This window comes from Euleptes europaea, chromosome 19, assembly GCF_029931775.1.
Source record: "Euleptes europaea isolate rEulEur1 chromosome 19, rEulEur1.hap1, whole genome shotgun sequence".
Taxonomy (NCBI): domain Eukaryota; kingdom Metazoa; phylum Chordata; class Lepidosauria; order Squamata; family Sphaerodactylidae; genus Euleptes; species Euleptes europaea.
In genome coordinates this window covers 33,181,499-33,198,070 of record NC_079330.1, presented here as the reverse complement: position 1 = coordinate 33,198,070, position 16,572 = coordinate 33,181,499, and the positions used below count along the sequence as shown (strand labels likewise).

The 16,572-nt window shown below is 44.6% G+C and overlaps 1 protein-coding gene across 2 annotated transcripts in view; it reads left to right on the top strand.

Annotated features, from left to right (window-relative positions):
* Window positions 1-16,572, top strand: part of ACACA (acetyl-CoA carboxylase alpha) — a 257,765-nt gene that overhangs the window by 169,622 nt on the left and 71,571 nt on the right. For both annotated transcript variants that reach the window (XM_056865593.1, XM_056865594.1), the window contains exons 40-43: window positions 1,836-2,105; window positions 4,102-4,199; window positions 6,158-6,278; window positions 6,772-6,882. In XM_056865593.1, coding sequence (XP_056721571.1) covers window positions 1,836-2,105; window positions 4,102-4,199; window positions 6,158-6,278; window positions 6,772-6,882 — 600 coding nt within the window. The remainder of the gene's footprint in view (window positions 1-1,835; window positions 2,106-4,101; window positions 4,200-6,157; window positions 6,279-6,771; window positions 6,883-16,572) is intronic.

Below are 16,572 nucleotides of genomic sequence, written 5' to 3'. Positions count from 1 at the left end.
AAAGTCTGGAGTGGCATATCTTCCATTTCTCAGTAGCAAGGCAATGGAAGCCCACATTCTCAGTCCTTTAGAAATGACATCTGGAAGGAGGGGAAAGTGAAAGTATTGAAGAACAGTTGCATATGCCAATATAAATACCATATTTTTGCTTCCAAAGTCTATCAATAAGATGAGATTAAGAGAGATCCCCCCCAATACTTTGTCTTTTGTCTTTCCATTGAACAGCATAACTTAGTTTAGAACAATTGTGCTATTTGCTGGGATCCTAGTAATCCGCTCTTTAATTGCAGGCACTTGTGGGGTTGTGGCAATGTTAATTCTTCCCACTGTCAATACAGCTGTTAGTAACAGAGTTTATGCTTTGGGTACAACCTGATTTAGAAGTAAAAGAGTAAGAGTGAAACGGTATATTATAGTTTTGTCAACTGTTGATTTCTTCAGCGACCTTGGTCCCAAATGGCAGCACAATACACACACACGTATACAATCACCACTTATTCTGCTTGAATCTGCTTGCCTTACCTGCCAAGGATAAAGAGTTTAAGAACAGCCAGGAAGAATGTGTTAGACGAGGAGAGAGTGGCTGAAGATTGAGGGAGCTGAGATAGGTTAGGCCTTTTCCCATAGGTAGGCATAAAATGGCTATTTTGCTATCAGGAAATTGCGGGGGGGGGGGGAGTTGGAAGGGAGGGGGAAGGCAATTGTGCAACCCAGAGAGCACTTACATTAAACCTAAAGCTCTAGCAATTGGTACACCGCGGTGGTTTGTTATTTATTGTGATGAGTTGTGTTAACAGATCTGGGAACGTATCAGGAGCTATGTACTTACAAGCGTTCATTAGAATTTGAGATGGGCTAAGTATGACCATGTTGTTTGTCTATCATTCTAGCCACAAGTAAGCTCTTGTCTGGTCTGAGATCCCGTCAAAACGACTGTCATGATAGAATGCATTGGGTGCAGAGAGGAAGGACTTGCTCATTGCTAGCATCTTGAGGTTGTGTAGTACATATTTGTGTGCTGCACACAGACCTGTTTGCTTCTTTGCCTGTACTGTGAAGTCTTTGTTAGTGTCATGGATGCAGTATGGATCCTGTCTTCCCACTGCAGTATAGTCTCCAGGTATAGCAATCCAGTTTTTCCAGTGGGACCAAATGGCTGCTGTTTGGGAGAAAGTAAAGAGGCTAACTTAGTTACATTGGCAAGCCATTTCACTTCTTCAAACTCACATTGGCCCCGATCATGTAGAAAGAGGGATTGGGCAACTGATTTGAGCAGCAGATGGAACATGTGGGGGATGCTTCCTTCTACCAGCAGCTTACCTATGGTCCTCTTTTTTCCCTCCTTAGCCAAAAACCAGTAGTAATACTGAACCCTTCTGGAATACTTGGAGAGACAGGCTATGGGGTGATGTGCAACAAGAATGAGGCTGGGTTCCATCCCCTCATCTGCAGACTCCCTTAAAACAAGACTCTGCCTCTCCCTTTCAGTATAATTGGGACTGTCCTGCATTCTGACACCTGGATCTTCCTCTGCTGTGTCTAGCTTAGTCCTTGTGAACAGAATTTAAATGGCAGTCAAACCTCCTTTTTCTGCTGATGATCTTAGCTTAGAAAAACCGGTATGGTCCCTGCATACTCAGCCCTGCGTCTCCATCAGCATAAACAGTATGGTGTGACAGAATGTTCAGAATTAGAACATTAGAATTTGAGAGGGAGACCATTTCTTAGGTATGTTGGTCTCTGAAGGGCTATCGTAAGAGGCATTATCTCTGTTGTGGGATAGAAATTCAATCAAGTGCTGGGGAATTAAATGATCTTTCTCTTCATTAATGCAGATCGGCATGGTAGCTTGGCGAATGACCCTTAAGACCCCAGAGTATCCGGAAGGGAGGGATATCATAGTCATCAGCAACGATATCACCTATCGGATCGGATCCTTTGGACCCCAAGAAGACCTGCTCTTTCTTAGGGCCTCAGAGCTCGCTCGGGTACAGGGCATCCCCCGGATCTACGTGGCTGCCAACAGTGGTGCTAGGATCGGTTTGGCTGAGGAGATCCGCCACATGTTCCACGTTTCTTGGGAAGACCCAGCAGACCCTTATAAAGTAAGGATGTGAGATATGGCGGATGATGCTAGATCAGCGTCATGCACTCCGGGTTGGTGGACTCTTGATTTCAAGAGGAAAGCAGGTTCATTTTACTCTAAGTTGACATTAATATATGTCTAATAAGCTAAATAAGTGTTGAAGGGCCAAACTCTCCACACAAAAGCATCCTAAGAACCTACAATTATACTTTGCATTGAGAAGTCAAATCTACTTGAATTAGATTTTAAAGAATTAGAATTTTTTAATATCTCTAGCGCGTCTTGCATAGATGAAGCTGCAATATGCTGTATCAGACCATTGAACCATCCAGCTCTGTGTGGTCCACTGTGACCAGCAGTGACTCTTCAAGTCCTCAGGCAAAGAGAGAGACCTTTTTAATATACGTTACTTGAGATTTCTATCTGGAGAGGTGAATCAAGGGGTTCTGGCATTAAGACTATTGAGTCATGGTGCCAAGCCTTTATCCCAGAGGTCCCCAACCCTGTTGAGCCTCTGGGCACTTTTGGAATGTTAATAGAGGGTAGTGGGCACCACCACAAAAAAGGCTTCCCCAGAAAATGTTTGGAGGTTTGGAGCCAGTTGCTTTCCTATGAAGAGGCTGCTGTTTCCAAACAATCACTCCCTGTAGAGTGATTGTTTGATGAAGCTGCCTTATACTGAATCAGACCCTTGGTCCATCCAAGTCAGTATTGTCTACTCAGACCAGCAGTGACTCTCCATGGTCTCAGGCTGGGGTCTTTCACATCACTTACTTGGCTAGTCCCTTTAACTGGAGACTCCGGGGATTGAAACTGGGACCTTCTGCATGCCAAGCAGATGCTCTACCACTGAGCCACAGCCCCTCTCCATGGCTCTCCAGGGTCTCAGGCAGAGGTCCTTCATATCACTTACTTGCCTAGTCCCTTTAACTGGAGATGCCGGGGATTGAACCTGGGACCTTCTGCATGCCAAGCAGATGCTTTACCACTGAGCCACAGCCCCTCCCCAAATAAGATTTGTGCAGGTTCCACCGAGATTTGAACTTGGATTGCTGGATTCAGAGTCCAGAGCGCTAACCATTACATCATGGAACCACGATAATCTCCTGGAGTCTTCCAGAACATCTCCTGCTCCAGTGAGTTAGAGGCAAGCCAAAGCTGACTCTTTGCTCTGGAGACGAGGTGCTTTGGGCGCCAGGAAACACATCACTGGACGCCGTACTGGGGCATCATTGCTTTCTCCAGCCCTCTGGCTTCTGTTTTGTGAATGAACCCCATTTTGTCCTCTTGCCCTCCAATCCTTAAACTTGTCAGCAGCAATTAATTGAAACTTAAGACGGGAGAAGAAAGAAGGGGCAAAAGACAGGGCAGACAGTTGGATTCAAGGAGTTTGAGGAAGATGTTGGAGGGGGAAGGAAAGCAAATAAAGAGAGAGAAGATCCAGGGAAAGATTTTAAGGGAAGGCAGGGGGGAGAAACATAAGTAGTGAATTCCGAACTCTTTCCCACTGGACCTGTGCTTATTCCCCCCCCCCTCTTGCAGCATTACACACACTAAGGCTTCATTGCACAATGCCAAAGACTTCCCCAGACTTTCTCTGGAATTGGGAAGCCCCGGGAAAACATCTTTGCTTAAATGGTTCTATAGCCAGAACCAGTTTTAGAGTGCTTGTCTTTGGTCCTTGATGCCTTGGATATAGTGAGGTGAGAGGCATGCAACATCAAAAGCTGCAGCCATCTAAAAAAACACACCCAATTTTAAAAAACTTTTCTGGGCAATTTAAGTCCTCCTTTAAACAAGATGTTTTGATTTTTCTGCAACCCTCCTGGGATTGCAGAAACATCTAGCTTAGTCGTAAGTGTCCCCTTGGTGTGGATTTTTTTATCCCTACAGTGAGGGAGGAACTGGAAAAGTTTGCATTCTCCTTCCAGTGGTGTTAGTGTAATATATAGCAATTGTTCTGTTTTGATAATCCAATTACAGAGGTTTACTTGTTATCTCATTTTCTCCCTCAGGGGTTCAAGTATTTGTACCTGACTCCTCAGGATTATAAGAAAGTCAGTGCCTTGAACTCAGTACACTGTGAGCATGTGGAAGATGAAGGAGAATCCAGGTAAGTTTGTTGAAACCATTTAGCTTTAAAAAACAACAACACCTCCCTTCCAGCACCACATTTAGTATTCCAGATGTTCTGCCAGTAGTTAGGCGAATTTAATCTTACCCCCAAAAATGGTTAATAGTCAGGTTTCCTGGGTATGGTTGGTGGCTGCACGATAAAAGCCAACTTGCTGCAACTAAGCAAGGCTGGGTGTGGTCCTCCTTGGCACCCTGCCAGACTTTTGAGTCACAAGAAAGGGTGAATATAAGCACAGCTAATAAAGCTATCATTCCCGCTGTTACAGTCAAGAAACTGATGTCAAGCAAGAAGCTGATTCATTTGAAATGTGGTGTTGGAGGAGAGTTTTATGGATACCACAGATTGCCGTAAAGAGAAATCAGTGGGTTCTAGATCTAACCAAGCCTGAACTCCCCCTAGAAGCTAAAATAACTAAACTGAGCCTATTGTACTTTGGTCACATTCTGAGAAGACGAGACACTGGAAAAGACAATAATGCTAGGAAAAGTTGAAGGCAAAAGCAGGAAGAGAGGAAGACTGAACAGGAGATGGATTGACTCAATCGAGGAAGCTACAACGCTCAGTTTGCAAGACCTGAGCAAGGCTTTTGACAATGGAACATTTTGGAAGTTGTTAATTCATAGGGTCTTCATAAGTCAAAAGCAATTTGATGGCATTTAGCACACATCCTCCCTTACACACACACACAAGTTCACCCTGTTCCTGTTGTGCATAAAGGAACTGCTATGCGCACAAGAGCTTTTGCTGCATGGGAGATAGCTTTTTCCAGTTTGCATCCACACTGGGAATCACCATGCATATATCCCAACAGTGAAGCAGAGCTTTGTGTGTGTGGTAGAGCTCTGTGCAATCCTGATTCGGGGGGTATGCAACGCGCCCAAGCAAGTGTTGCAGAATAGAAATGCCCCACGGACAGACTCGCACCCAGATGCACACAGCCAATCATGCATTTGTCCCTATGGGTTGTACTGGTGTTTGCTAAAACAAAGGGGCTAAACCAAATGCAGTGAGAAACACCTCTCAGCTGTGCTCTGCAGCTAGGAGTTGCTTTTCAGGGAACCCCCTTCCTCCTGATCTTTTCTTTGCAGTGGGGTGAAGAAAGTAGGGCTTTTAGGCAAGTCGTTCCTCTTGTTGGTAAAGCAAAAAGAGCAGACCCAACAGAAGACCAGACTGATCCTGGGGAGAAAGGGGGCAGGTGGTGGGTAGCAGGAGCCCCTGGAAAAACATGGAGAATGATCGTACCGTTGTGGAGAATTTCAGCACATGAAATCCAGTATCACATAGTGGTGAAAATGCTGGTCTAGGACTGAGGAGATGCAGGTTCGAATTCTTCCTTTGTCATGAAGCTGTCATGTAAAAATCCCCCCCAAAAAGGTTGAGGAATCAATTAAATCATGTTTTTGTAATAGATTTTATCTGTTACTCAACCCATTTTGGCTTGTTGTGTGTGTTGATTATTGGTTTTTCTCCCCCTTTTTTGGTTGTTTTGAAACTTGTGTGTGCTAGTCATCTATTTATCAGCCTAACTTAATTCACCGTGTGGTGGTTACAGGACCTGAGGTCATTGGAGAGGTAAAAATGTCATTCATGGGTAGATCTAGCCTGGAAAATGGACTGGGAACATAAACCCTGCTGAGTAGCCAAAATTGGCCACAATAATGGGTAGCTTTGCTCACATGCCCGCAACAGAGATGGGGTCAGCGTTCTGTGTATTTGTGTGTGCACGCACATGTACTCAGGAACCAGAAGTGAACCTCTCCCAGTCAGAATCCACTCACTTGTCAGCCTGTTAAGAACGGCTTGTGGCTTTTCAATCATGTTGCAATACAAAGTTATGTCGGTCGTGGCTCTGCCATAGCCAACGTTCTGGCTCTACAGTGTACGCTTTCTTTGAGAACTCAGAGCTAGAATCTCACGACTCCTCTTTTTCTCAGATACAAAATTACAGATATTATTGGGAAGGAAGAAGGTATTGGAATGGAGAACCTGCGGGGATCTGGCATGATTGCAGGAGAATCGTCACTAGCGTATGAAGAAATTATCACTATCAACCTGGTAATCCATGTTTTTGACTGTGTAACTTTGGGTCAGTCCACTGGCTTCTGTCTATGCAAGCTGAAGCACAGGCTAAGAGCTCTTCTTCCCTGGTTCAAAGAACAGCAGTAGCTTTGCCAGAGCCCTTCCTTTACTTCAGCTGCTCTCTGTTGGTGGCCTGCATCTTTGGTCAGAGCAGTGACTGGCACAGAAATGCAAGCAGAGAGCTTCCTTTGAGGATGAGTAATTCTGACAATCTGTCTGCATTTGGGAGTAACTGAATGAGCCACTCACACACTCTACACAGCTCTGAGCTTAATAAAATGAAAAATTGCAAAGGTGATGTCGGATCAGTAAATAATACAAAGACATAGCAGGGAGTCCTCCTCCTGTAGGTTAGGATTTGGGACTTGAACCCAGAACCCTGTTGCATGCCAAGCATGCATGTCGGTCCTCTCAGTTCCTGCCAAATTACGGTACTATGGAAACAAAACTGACACTGGTTCTCTTTCAGGTGACGTGTCGAGCGATTGGCATTGGAGCTTACATTGTCCGGTTGGGACAGAGGACAATCCAAGTGGAAAATTCGCATATCATCTTGACTGGAGCGGGAGCCCTTAACAAAGTAAGCGCATTCTCCCATGTTTTTAAATCTGGTTTGAGGTGTCCGTCCCCGTCCCCCCCCGCCAAACACTTATTGGCAAAAGTTGGCTAAGTTTTTGGTCTGTGTAGCCAAATTGGCTTGCTTGTTTCATGTATATGAAACTTACTGTGACTGCAGGAGGATTTCAGAATATAAAAACAATTCAGACAGCATAAGATAGACAATAGTGTAAGGCTGTGATCACAGAGCAAAGGACCTGCCTCTGTTTATTTTCCTTGTGAGAAATGCACGGTGCAGCTATTTAAATGAGCATTCCTGGGGTTTGCTCAGCTGTGTTTTTTTTTATTCCAGTGGATGGTAGATTTTAAAGAGGTGATTTTAATAATTATGTGATTTTACACGTATTTAATTTTGATTTGTTTATTCTAGTTGATTTTTTTATTTTATTTTTATTCATTAAAGTATTTATTTATTAAATATTTTTACCCTGCTTAACAAATTGACTCAAGATGGCTTACAGCATTTTTTAAAAGTAAGAAATCAGTACAAAACCAAACCCGTGATAGATCTCTGGTGACAGAGCAGGTTATAAATCTTTTAAATAATTAACTCCATCAACAGGCTGAATTTTAACAGATTCTCAACTAAATTATGTCGAATGCCTGGCTAAGTCTGACCTGTTTTCACCTGACACCTGAATATCCGCACAACGGCAGAAGGAGTTCCACAAAGGGAGGTGCCTTCATCCTGTCCCCTGGTAGTGACCAAGTTGGGAGGACCGTGGTAATCTTAACTACCAAAAGGTTTCAGACTAAGATCTGGGGGACTCAGGTTCAAATCCCCAGTCTTCCATGAAAGTCGGCTGGGTGATCTTGGCTCAGCCTGACCCACCTCACAGGGTTGTTGTGACTGGTTCAGTTACCCTGGTGTCCCAAAGAAAGGTCTTCTGTATTCTGCGCTGTACGTTCTTGATTTTTATTTAATAGTTGTGTCAGGTTCAGGCGTCTGCCCCAGCATCCCATAAGCAAACTCATCCAGGCAGGTAGCTCTGAAGCAGTAATACTTTATTAGGAGCAAAAAGACAGATTAAAGGGCTGACTGCCTGCAGGCAGGTGAGGCCAGTAATGGGGAACACAGGCAGGTTACATGCTTAAAACACTACGGACAGAAAAGATAAACATTGCTAAGCAACCCCGAGATAAGTGGTTCCCAGGAAGATAGCCTAAACATTACCACAGCTGCAGAAAACAGGATGAGCGAAACTGTACACAGAAGTTCATAGGCATGAGAACCAAGGACTTGGCATGTAGCCAGAACCTGGCCTAACTCATGTCAAGAGCCTTTGCTCCAGCTAAAAGGCAAAGGCCTGACAGTAAGGTGCTTTGAATATGCAGGTAAGAGCAGCACATAACTGACTGTTAAAAGGCAGTTGAATTAGCCTAAGCTGTGTTAGTATTGCTATGGGAGCAAATTTTCCTATATGAGTCTGAGCTCCTGGTCTGAGAGTGCAGCTGGCCTCCAAGGTTGTGTAGCTGTGTTATGTCTACTCACTCTCTGTTTGCGTGATAACTGTAATCTACCATGAGAACCAGGCTTGGCCTGGTATCCAACTGAGCCTTTGGTTTTCTGTATATGTCCCAACCTGCTATTCTCCCCCCCATTAGAGTCCTCGTACCTTTCCCTGTAAGTTTCTGCTACTCACCTCTTGCTTCCTAAATAAACCAGCTTCTTAGAATACTCTGTCTGGACGTTGGGTGATTGGGTGAACTCAGACCTTACAATGAGGCCCACTTGTCTTTTAAGGTCATCTTTCAGAGCCATGTTCCGAATTCCTTTTGGTGGAAACATTAAGGTTATCATCTGTTAAACTTTGAAGGAGAAGAACTGTTGGTTTTTATATTCCGACTTTCACTCCTTCCTTTCCCCTCCCCACGACAGACACCCTGTGAGGTGGGTGAGGCGGAAAGAGCGGTGACTAGCCCAAGGTCACCCAGCTGGCTTCGTGTGTATGAGTGGGGAAACAAATCCAGTGTATCATAATAGCCTCTGCCGCTCATGTGGAGGAGTGGGGAATCAAACCTGGTTCTCCAGATCAGAGTCCACTGCTCCAAACCACCGCTCTTAACCACTCTGGCTCTCACACCATGCTGGAATGCTGTTGCCGGTTCTCTTGTTCTTATGGAACAGCCTCTCCCAAGATGTCCAGGGGTTTTTTGTTCCTCCACACAAGCGTTCAGGTGCTAATGCAGTGCTGACACCCTCATTGTGTTTGGTTTCGTTGGTGTGTTTTCAGCCTGGAGAGTTATTGTCAGGAAGTGGGAAGGTATTTTTTTATTAATAATATTAATGTTTATTTTCAGGATGGTCATTGGTACTGGACACCCTCCTTTTTTGGTGTATCTAGCTTTTAAAAGAAATTTGGATAACTTGTTTTGGGCATTTAATTCTTAAGGGCTCTGTTTTTTATTCCCACAGCCAATGCAGCATAGTCGTAGTGGATAAAGTTTCAGACTAGGGTCTGGAGGTTGCCAGTTGAGATGTAAGAACACCAAATGGGAAGTACTCAACTGAACTGAGCACAGGAGGGAAGGAGGGAGAACGTGAACACAGATTCTACCATGTTCCATATTCATAGGCTGTAAACCTCTGAATCACGATGCTAGGAGACAATGTAGGGAGGGCTTTGGCCTCTGTGCCTTGGTTGCTGGCCCTCCAGAGGGACTGGTTGGCCACTGTGTGAGACAGGATGCTGGACTAGATGGACCACTAGTCTGATCCAGCAGGGCTCTTCCTAGGTTCTGATGTTCCCGTAGCACCAAACTGTTGACTTGCAATTGCTTTTGAACCAACCCAGTGAACTTTGCACTTCAGGGGAAAGCATTTGGGTGATGCTTATTGATTTTAAAAGTAGCATTATTGTGCTATTGCCAAGGTGTTTATGATAACAGGTAGATCAGCGCGTTGCCTGATGCAGATTAATACTTGCATTTATTTAAGCTTGGCGCCTTTCTCTCTGCCAGCACCTACCAATTCTCCAGCCTCTGTTGCCCTGGTTAACGGCCCTTCCCTGCGCAAAGAACAAGGGGTGGGGGGGAGGCTGCCTTGTTCGGAGGCCTGCATTCTGTATGTGAATGAATTGTCCTCTGGGGAAGAAACTGCCCCAACCCCAAACCCATCCCACTTTAGGTTTTAAACAGGGTTGGAAGCAAAAGTCAAAGGCCAAGGCTCTTAAATCACTACGCCACCCAGGCAGCAGCTGTTTGAGATTTATGCTCGAGAGCCGGGCTTCTTGTGTGCGGAAGAGAGAAACAATTTGCCCTTGAATTACGGACAGAGAAAGGGAGCGAGGGTGGAGGGGAAACTTCACATTTATTTCCTTTCTTTGGGTGGCAATCTAATCCTGAAGGCTTTCAGCACCGCAATGACACCGAGGTCGGTGGGGTTCGGCATTACTCTTCTGGTACCCTAGGCGGGGCAGGAGAGGTGAACCTGTCCTTCGGTGCCATTGTATGTAACTTAAACAGTGCCTGTATGTGTGTGCAAGAGAGAGAAACCTTGTCCACCCAGGTTCAGGAAACATATCTTGGGGGTGGGTGGGAGTGGAGCACCTGTGTTGTATGCGGAAGGTCCCAGGTTCAATCCCGGGCATCTCCAGTTAAAAGACCGTAGGCAGCAGAGCTGGGAAAGTCTATGAAGCCCAAGGGTGTATTATCCCTAGTTTTTGGTGCTCTGTGTGTATTTGTGTGAGTAAGGAAACTAGCTGCTAAGAAATAGAGGGGAGATTATTTAACAGATGGCAAAAGAAATAGCCAGTTTTCCTGTCCACTGTTCCTTTCTTTTTGGCTAGGGAAGGGGGTACTGTTCTGAAACCGCAATGGTCAGCGCTTTCTTGTGGGGGGAGTGTAAGGGGTCAGCAGGCTCTGAGATGCTTTTGGCAGCCTGGGTGAGAGGTAGGCGTGTTCTCCATTAAGGAGCCCTTTCTCTACCTTCCTCCCAGGTAGCCATGGGGGCTGCTGAAGACTGTGCCTGTAGGAAAGTCTTGGTCCTGAGCATACGCAGTCCATGGTAATTCACTAGGCTGGCTTCCAGCCAATGAGTCCCTGATGTCTAAATAGTTAAAATGTTAGGTAGAACAAGCTTTGTTTTTCGCACATGCGCATGTGGTGTCATGGGGAAATACAGCAGCCAGTGATGGAGGGAACGAGGCAAGAGAAAAGGGAAGGGCTCAGTTAATGTGATGCTAGACCTACACCAGCTTACAGCAGAATCAGCTCCTGAGCCCTTAGGCAGAGCCTTGGCATTCTTGTGCCCAGTTGGAGGTTCCCTGTGGAATTGCTATTCCCTTCTTTCAAAGAACACAGTCATTGCTGTGCCTTCTCAGGTGTCCAGATACTTCATCCTGCATGCCTATCGCCATAGTCTTAAAAATATCAAGGCAGGTATATGTGGAGGACCATGTTCAGCCTGCCTGCATGTTCCCCACCATTAGAGATGTTGTGAGTTACATGCGAGAAGGGCCTCCTTTATGATTGCACCAAGATTGTGATACTCCTTCTAAGGAGGGTCAGCACATGCCATTAGGAATTGTATATGCCATTAGGAATTGTAATACTGATTTGAACATGTATATATATATATGTTCAAATATATATATTTGATATATATATGTTCAAATCAGCATTCCCACCGTTGGTTATATGTTTCTTGCTCCTTTTCAAAACACGTTACCTTGCTCCTTTTCAAAACACATTACCAAATATATATATGTTCAAATCAGCATTACCACCGTTGGTTATATGTTTCTTGCTCCTTTTCAAAACACGTTTTTTCAATGTTTATCAAAGAGTGTTTGTGTGTGCTTGCTACTAGATTTTGTTGTTGTTTTGATTTTAATGTTTGCCAAGTCCATAGTTTAATAAAATAACTGTTTCCTTGCATGCCCATTTAAAGGGCCATCTCACCATTAAAAATACTATTAAATATAGACTTAAAAAAGAAAGGGGTCAGAAAGCTCTGTGGGGGGAGTCATCCACACAATGCAGAATTGTATGCGGGAGTTTCTGTCTCGATCTTTGTGAATAAGTTGAAATAATTTGCAAAAAGGATCTTTGCCAAAGGAATGTTGCTGTGCCATAAAAGCCACCATGCTAGGACGGCCCTAGTGTGCCCAGGCGGGGCCACTTCTGACCCTGTACCCCCTCCCCCCCATCTTCCCCTTTAAGCACCAGCAACCCGAGAGGAGAAGCTGCAGTGGTATTCTTTTCTTGCCTGTGTGCGAGCAAGAGAGCATGCGTGTCTGGGGACACAGCACCAAGCGCATTGACCCCCCCCCCCACCGGTAAATTGAAATAATGATAATGCACATCTCCCAACTGCATCAAAGTATCAGCACATCAAAAGCCAGGAGGCATGAAATGCAAATGTACCGGGATGGCAGATGGATAGCGCATGATCGCCTGATGCCCAATGAATTTTAAAAGATGCCGGTTGTACACATGGGGAGGGAGAGGCTCTGAAATAAACACGTTATCCTGGCAATAGTGGTGTGTGTGTGTTTTGCCGTTCATTCCTGACAATATTTTTTCACACTTCAGTGATCATCCTGTCTCTCTTTTCCCACCCCCTTTTCCCTCTCTCTTCTCTGCCTGCCTCTCTCACACGTCTCGGGTCACGTCGCTGCAGCTCGGGTGGATATAATAAGATATAAACCACGAGGTTGTTATTTGCATAGAAATAGCATAGAGCCCCCAGGCAGAATTGTGAGGGGGAGTGTAGGGGAAAGGACATGGAGATTGTTTGTCTAAAATTTTAATAGAAACTTTTACTGAGCCGACAAGACCTCCCCATTTTTGCTTTCTTTCTTTTTTCCACAAAAACAAAACTAAAACAATTTTCAGTCAAAATTTCTCCTGTGACCCTCCCTCTTTCCTTCCTCCTTAGCCTCGTCCCCCATCGATTGGTTTACAACCATGCTGTTTGGAATAAGAGCGATGATTTGCTGTCTGTTATATCGTCAGAATTTTGGAACGTGCAACTTCAGTTTGTTCCCGTTTTATTAAAAGTAGAAAGGGAAGAAGTTTCATGCATAAACAAATATGTATGCACGTACGTTTGTGTATATTGAAAAACAAAATATTTTAAGGTGTTGCGTAGAAGCTTAAATCCACTCCACTCTGTTCCACTGCTCCACCAGGCTTTTTAGAGAATTCATTAGTTTGTTCTCATCTCTTGCCAGCCCAATCTCTGAAACTCTCAGAATAAGCACAGGATTTCTAGAAAAGTGATGGAAAGTGTTTTAATCTATAGGTATGATTCATTTATGTATATTTTTTCTGTTCCCTCCTTCACTGGGTTCCCAAATTTACATAACCAATAAAAGAAGTTTTTTAAAAATCAATTACAAATTACTACTTAAAAAAAAACACACACACAACATATATTTCAATAATAATTAAAATTCCAGCTTTGACGCCTGCCGTTCATACCCTTCCACCAAAAAATTCCAGTGCAACAGCAGCATTTTCTAATGCTGGTACCCCCAAATTTTGAAAGGTCTCCCCATGACGGGTGGTGTAGGATTTGAACCCAGATCATTGCAGGACTGGTACTGCCATTTCCCTGTTTCCTGCATCACCACATCAAGAAAGAACTGCAGGTTTGTTCAAGCTGGCATGGGATATCCACACCACAAACTAAAATTGTCTTGGGTCTGGGAATCAAGTGGTTCCAGAGATCAACCCTGTGTCACCACCTACTAAGCAGGCCAAGGTCTTTTTGCTTTCCTAATCTGGACATTTCTTTCCTGAGTAGGGTTGCCAACTTTCAGGTACTGTGGTAAACAAAGGTTAGCGTGCTGTAGGATACTCAGCAAACTAGAAACAGCACTTCACAAAGCTAGACACAATGATTATAAAGTAATTATAAAGTAATTGGCCAACGCAGAGAATGTTAATAACAGCCAGTGTTGGTCCCTGAAGAAGGCGTTAATCGCTGAAACAGAAAGATCACCGGGCTTCTGTTGAGAACAACTGCACTACTGAATTGCTACTCTCAAGAAGCATATCTGTGGAAGAAAGGGAGGTTGGCACCCCCTTTCATGGACTTACCTAATACTGTTATTTGTTTGTAACAAGGCATAGTCCTCTCTTTGGCGTTACTTTTAAGGCAATAATTAACAACACATGTTTTTGAGTACATACTATCAGTGGTGGATATGTTATTAAATACCACTACTTTATAATCATTGTGTCTAGCTTTGTGAAGTGCTGTTTCTAGTTTGCTGAACTTCCAGGTACTAGCTGGAGATCTCCTGCTATTACAACTGATCTCCAGTCGATACAGATCAGTTCCCCTGGAGAAAATGGCCACTTTGGCTATTGGACTCTATGGCATTGAAGTCCCTCCCCTTCCCAAACCCCGCCCTCCTCAGTCTCCACCCCAAAAACCTCCTGCCGGTGGCGAAGAGGGACCTGGCAACCTTGTTGTTAAGGAAAAGCCCCATAATCAGGCCCTGCAGAGCAGTTTCAGGCTGTCCTAACAGGCCTTTAACTGTGGTCCGGTCCAGCCGCATCTCCTCCTCTGTTACTGCTTTAGGAGCCTATCAGACCAAAGAGAGCGATGGCCAGTCAGTGACTTAGGAAAGGTTGCCACATCTCCAGCTTTCTGTGTAGGAAGGCCCGGTGTCTGTTAATTCTTTCTTGTGCACATTGAACATTTCCCAGTAATAGAATTTATTAATAATAATAATTGTGTACGAGGCCTATAGACAGACATTTTTCAATGTTAAGATCATCTGGTGAAGTGCCGCTTTCTCTGCCCCTGCCTGCACAGGTGAGGAGGGTGATGACCCGAGACAGGGCTTTTTCAGTGGTAGCCCCTCATCTTTGGAATGCCCTCCCCCTTAAGGCATGTCTGGTGCCTACCTTACTATCCTTGAGGCACTAGGCCAAGACATACCTTTGAATCGGGCTTTTAACTTAAGGGTTTTTAATAATTTTTTTTAAAAAAAAATTGTTTTATGGTCTGCTTCTGGCCAGTCTTATCAATACCATTTTAGGCTACTCGATGTGTGTATTGTACTGTTTTCAAGCACTTGCTTGTTTTTAATGGCTTTGTCTTTGTTTGGTGGGGTTTTTTAATGGCTTGTTTTCTTGTTTTAGTTATAAGCCACTTCAAGTAGGTCTCTGGAGAGGAATATATGTTTTTCAAATAAATAAATTGGAGATGTTAGTGCGCTCAAGGGTAGAAGTGGGAAGAATTAATCCAGAACTGCAAAAAGAAAAGTATAATGTGAATTAAAATGTAATTTCTCAAATATTGTTAAATTTTGTTTAACAATATAAGTGCCAGTTGCTTGTCTGTCTTCTTGTTGAGTTTTGCACTTATTGATCAGACGGGCAGATTTAGGAAGGGCAGATTTACTTCTTACTGGGTGATTTGAATGAAGTTGTTCCTCCTCCCCACCATTAATGTTTCCATAAAGGAGGGCCGGACTTGGAATCTCCTCCCAAGGGTTCTCCAGGTCTCTTTCCTGCTTTGGACCCTTGGTTTGTGCAAAGCCGGAGTCGAGTGGGGTTCGCTGCCTGCTCCAGATGCTTCTTGTCACGGCAAATGAGATCAAGGCCTTAAGGCGGGAGCAGTCGCCTGAGTTGGAACAGCAAGTGCCATCCCCACCATTTAAAGAAGCATTATAATTATTAATGTGCAATATGAATCTTTCTAGAGTGGCACAGCAAGACCATTAGGAAGGATCTGGACGGGCGCAGAGCCTTCGAGAATGCTAATCAGGCAGAAAGGGGACGAAGGAATGTCAGAAGAAAACTGACACTCTGCCAGAATGACATTTGCTGAACGGGGTTGTAGTGTAGCTTATCAAGGTTATGCTGCATTTTGCCCTAGGAAAACCTGTGGGAATGAGTCCGGCATCAGTGGTTGGCCTGATGGGTTATCAGCCAGGGGGCAATGCATGAGCAGGAAGTCCACACCAATCTGAACCCCTCAAACTAGCCAATGATGCCAGACCTGTTACTGCTAGATGGGCAGTGGTGTAGCGGTTAAGAGCGGTGGAGTCTAATCTGGAGAACCAGGTTTGATTCCCCACTCCTCCACATGAGCTGCGGACTCTAATCTGGTGGACCGGGTTGGTTTCCCCACTCTTCCACAGGAAGCCTGCTGGGTGACCTTGGGCTTGTCACAGCTCTCTCCGAACTCTCTCAGCCCCACCTACCTCACAAGGTGTCTGTTGTGGGAATGGGAAGGCAAGGCAATTGTAAGCCACTTTGCTCCTTATAGGTATAGAAAAGCAGGGTATAAAAAACTAACTCTTCTTTCTTCCCACATTTTAAAATTTCTGCCCAGCTTTTTGGCCCGGTGTCCCAAAATGGTGAACAATAAGAAGAGCCATTGTGTAAAACACTACAGGTTGAAATCAAAACCAAATCAACTTCAATAAAGCAGCTCATAAAAAGCCCAGGGAGAGCCAGTGTGGTGTAGTGTTGGACTAATATCGGGGAGATCCTCATTCGAATCCCAGCTGTCAGGGAAGCTTGCTGGGTGATTTGGGGCCAGTCACGCTCTCAGCCTGACCTACCTCACAGGGTTCTTGTGAGGATAAAATTGAGGAAGGATGACGAGAGTTGTGAACCATTGTGGAGAAAAACTGGGTATCAGTACCTAAATAATTGAAAGTGCCTAAATACTGCCAAAAGGAGC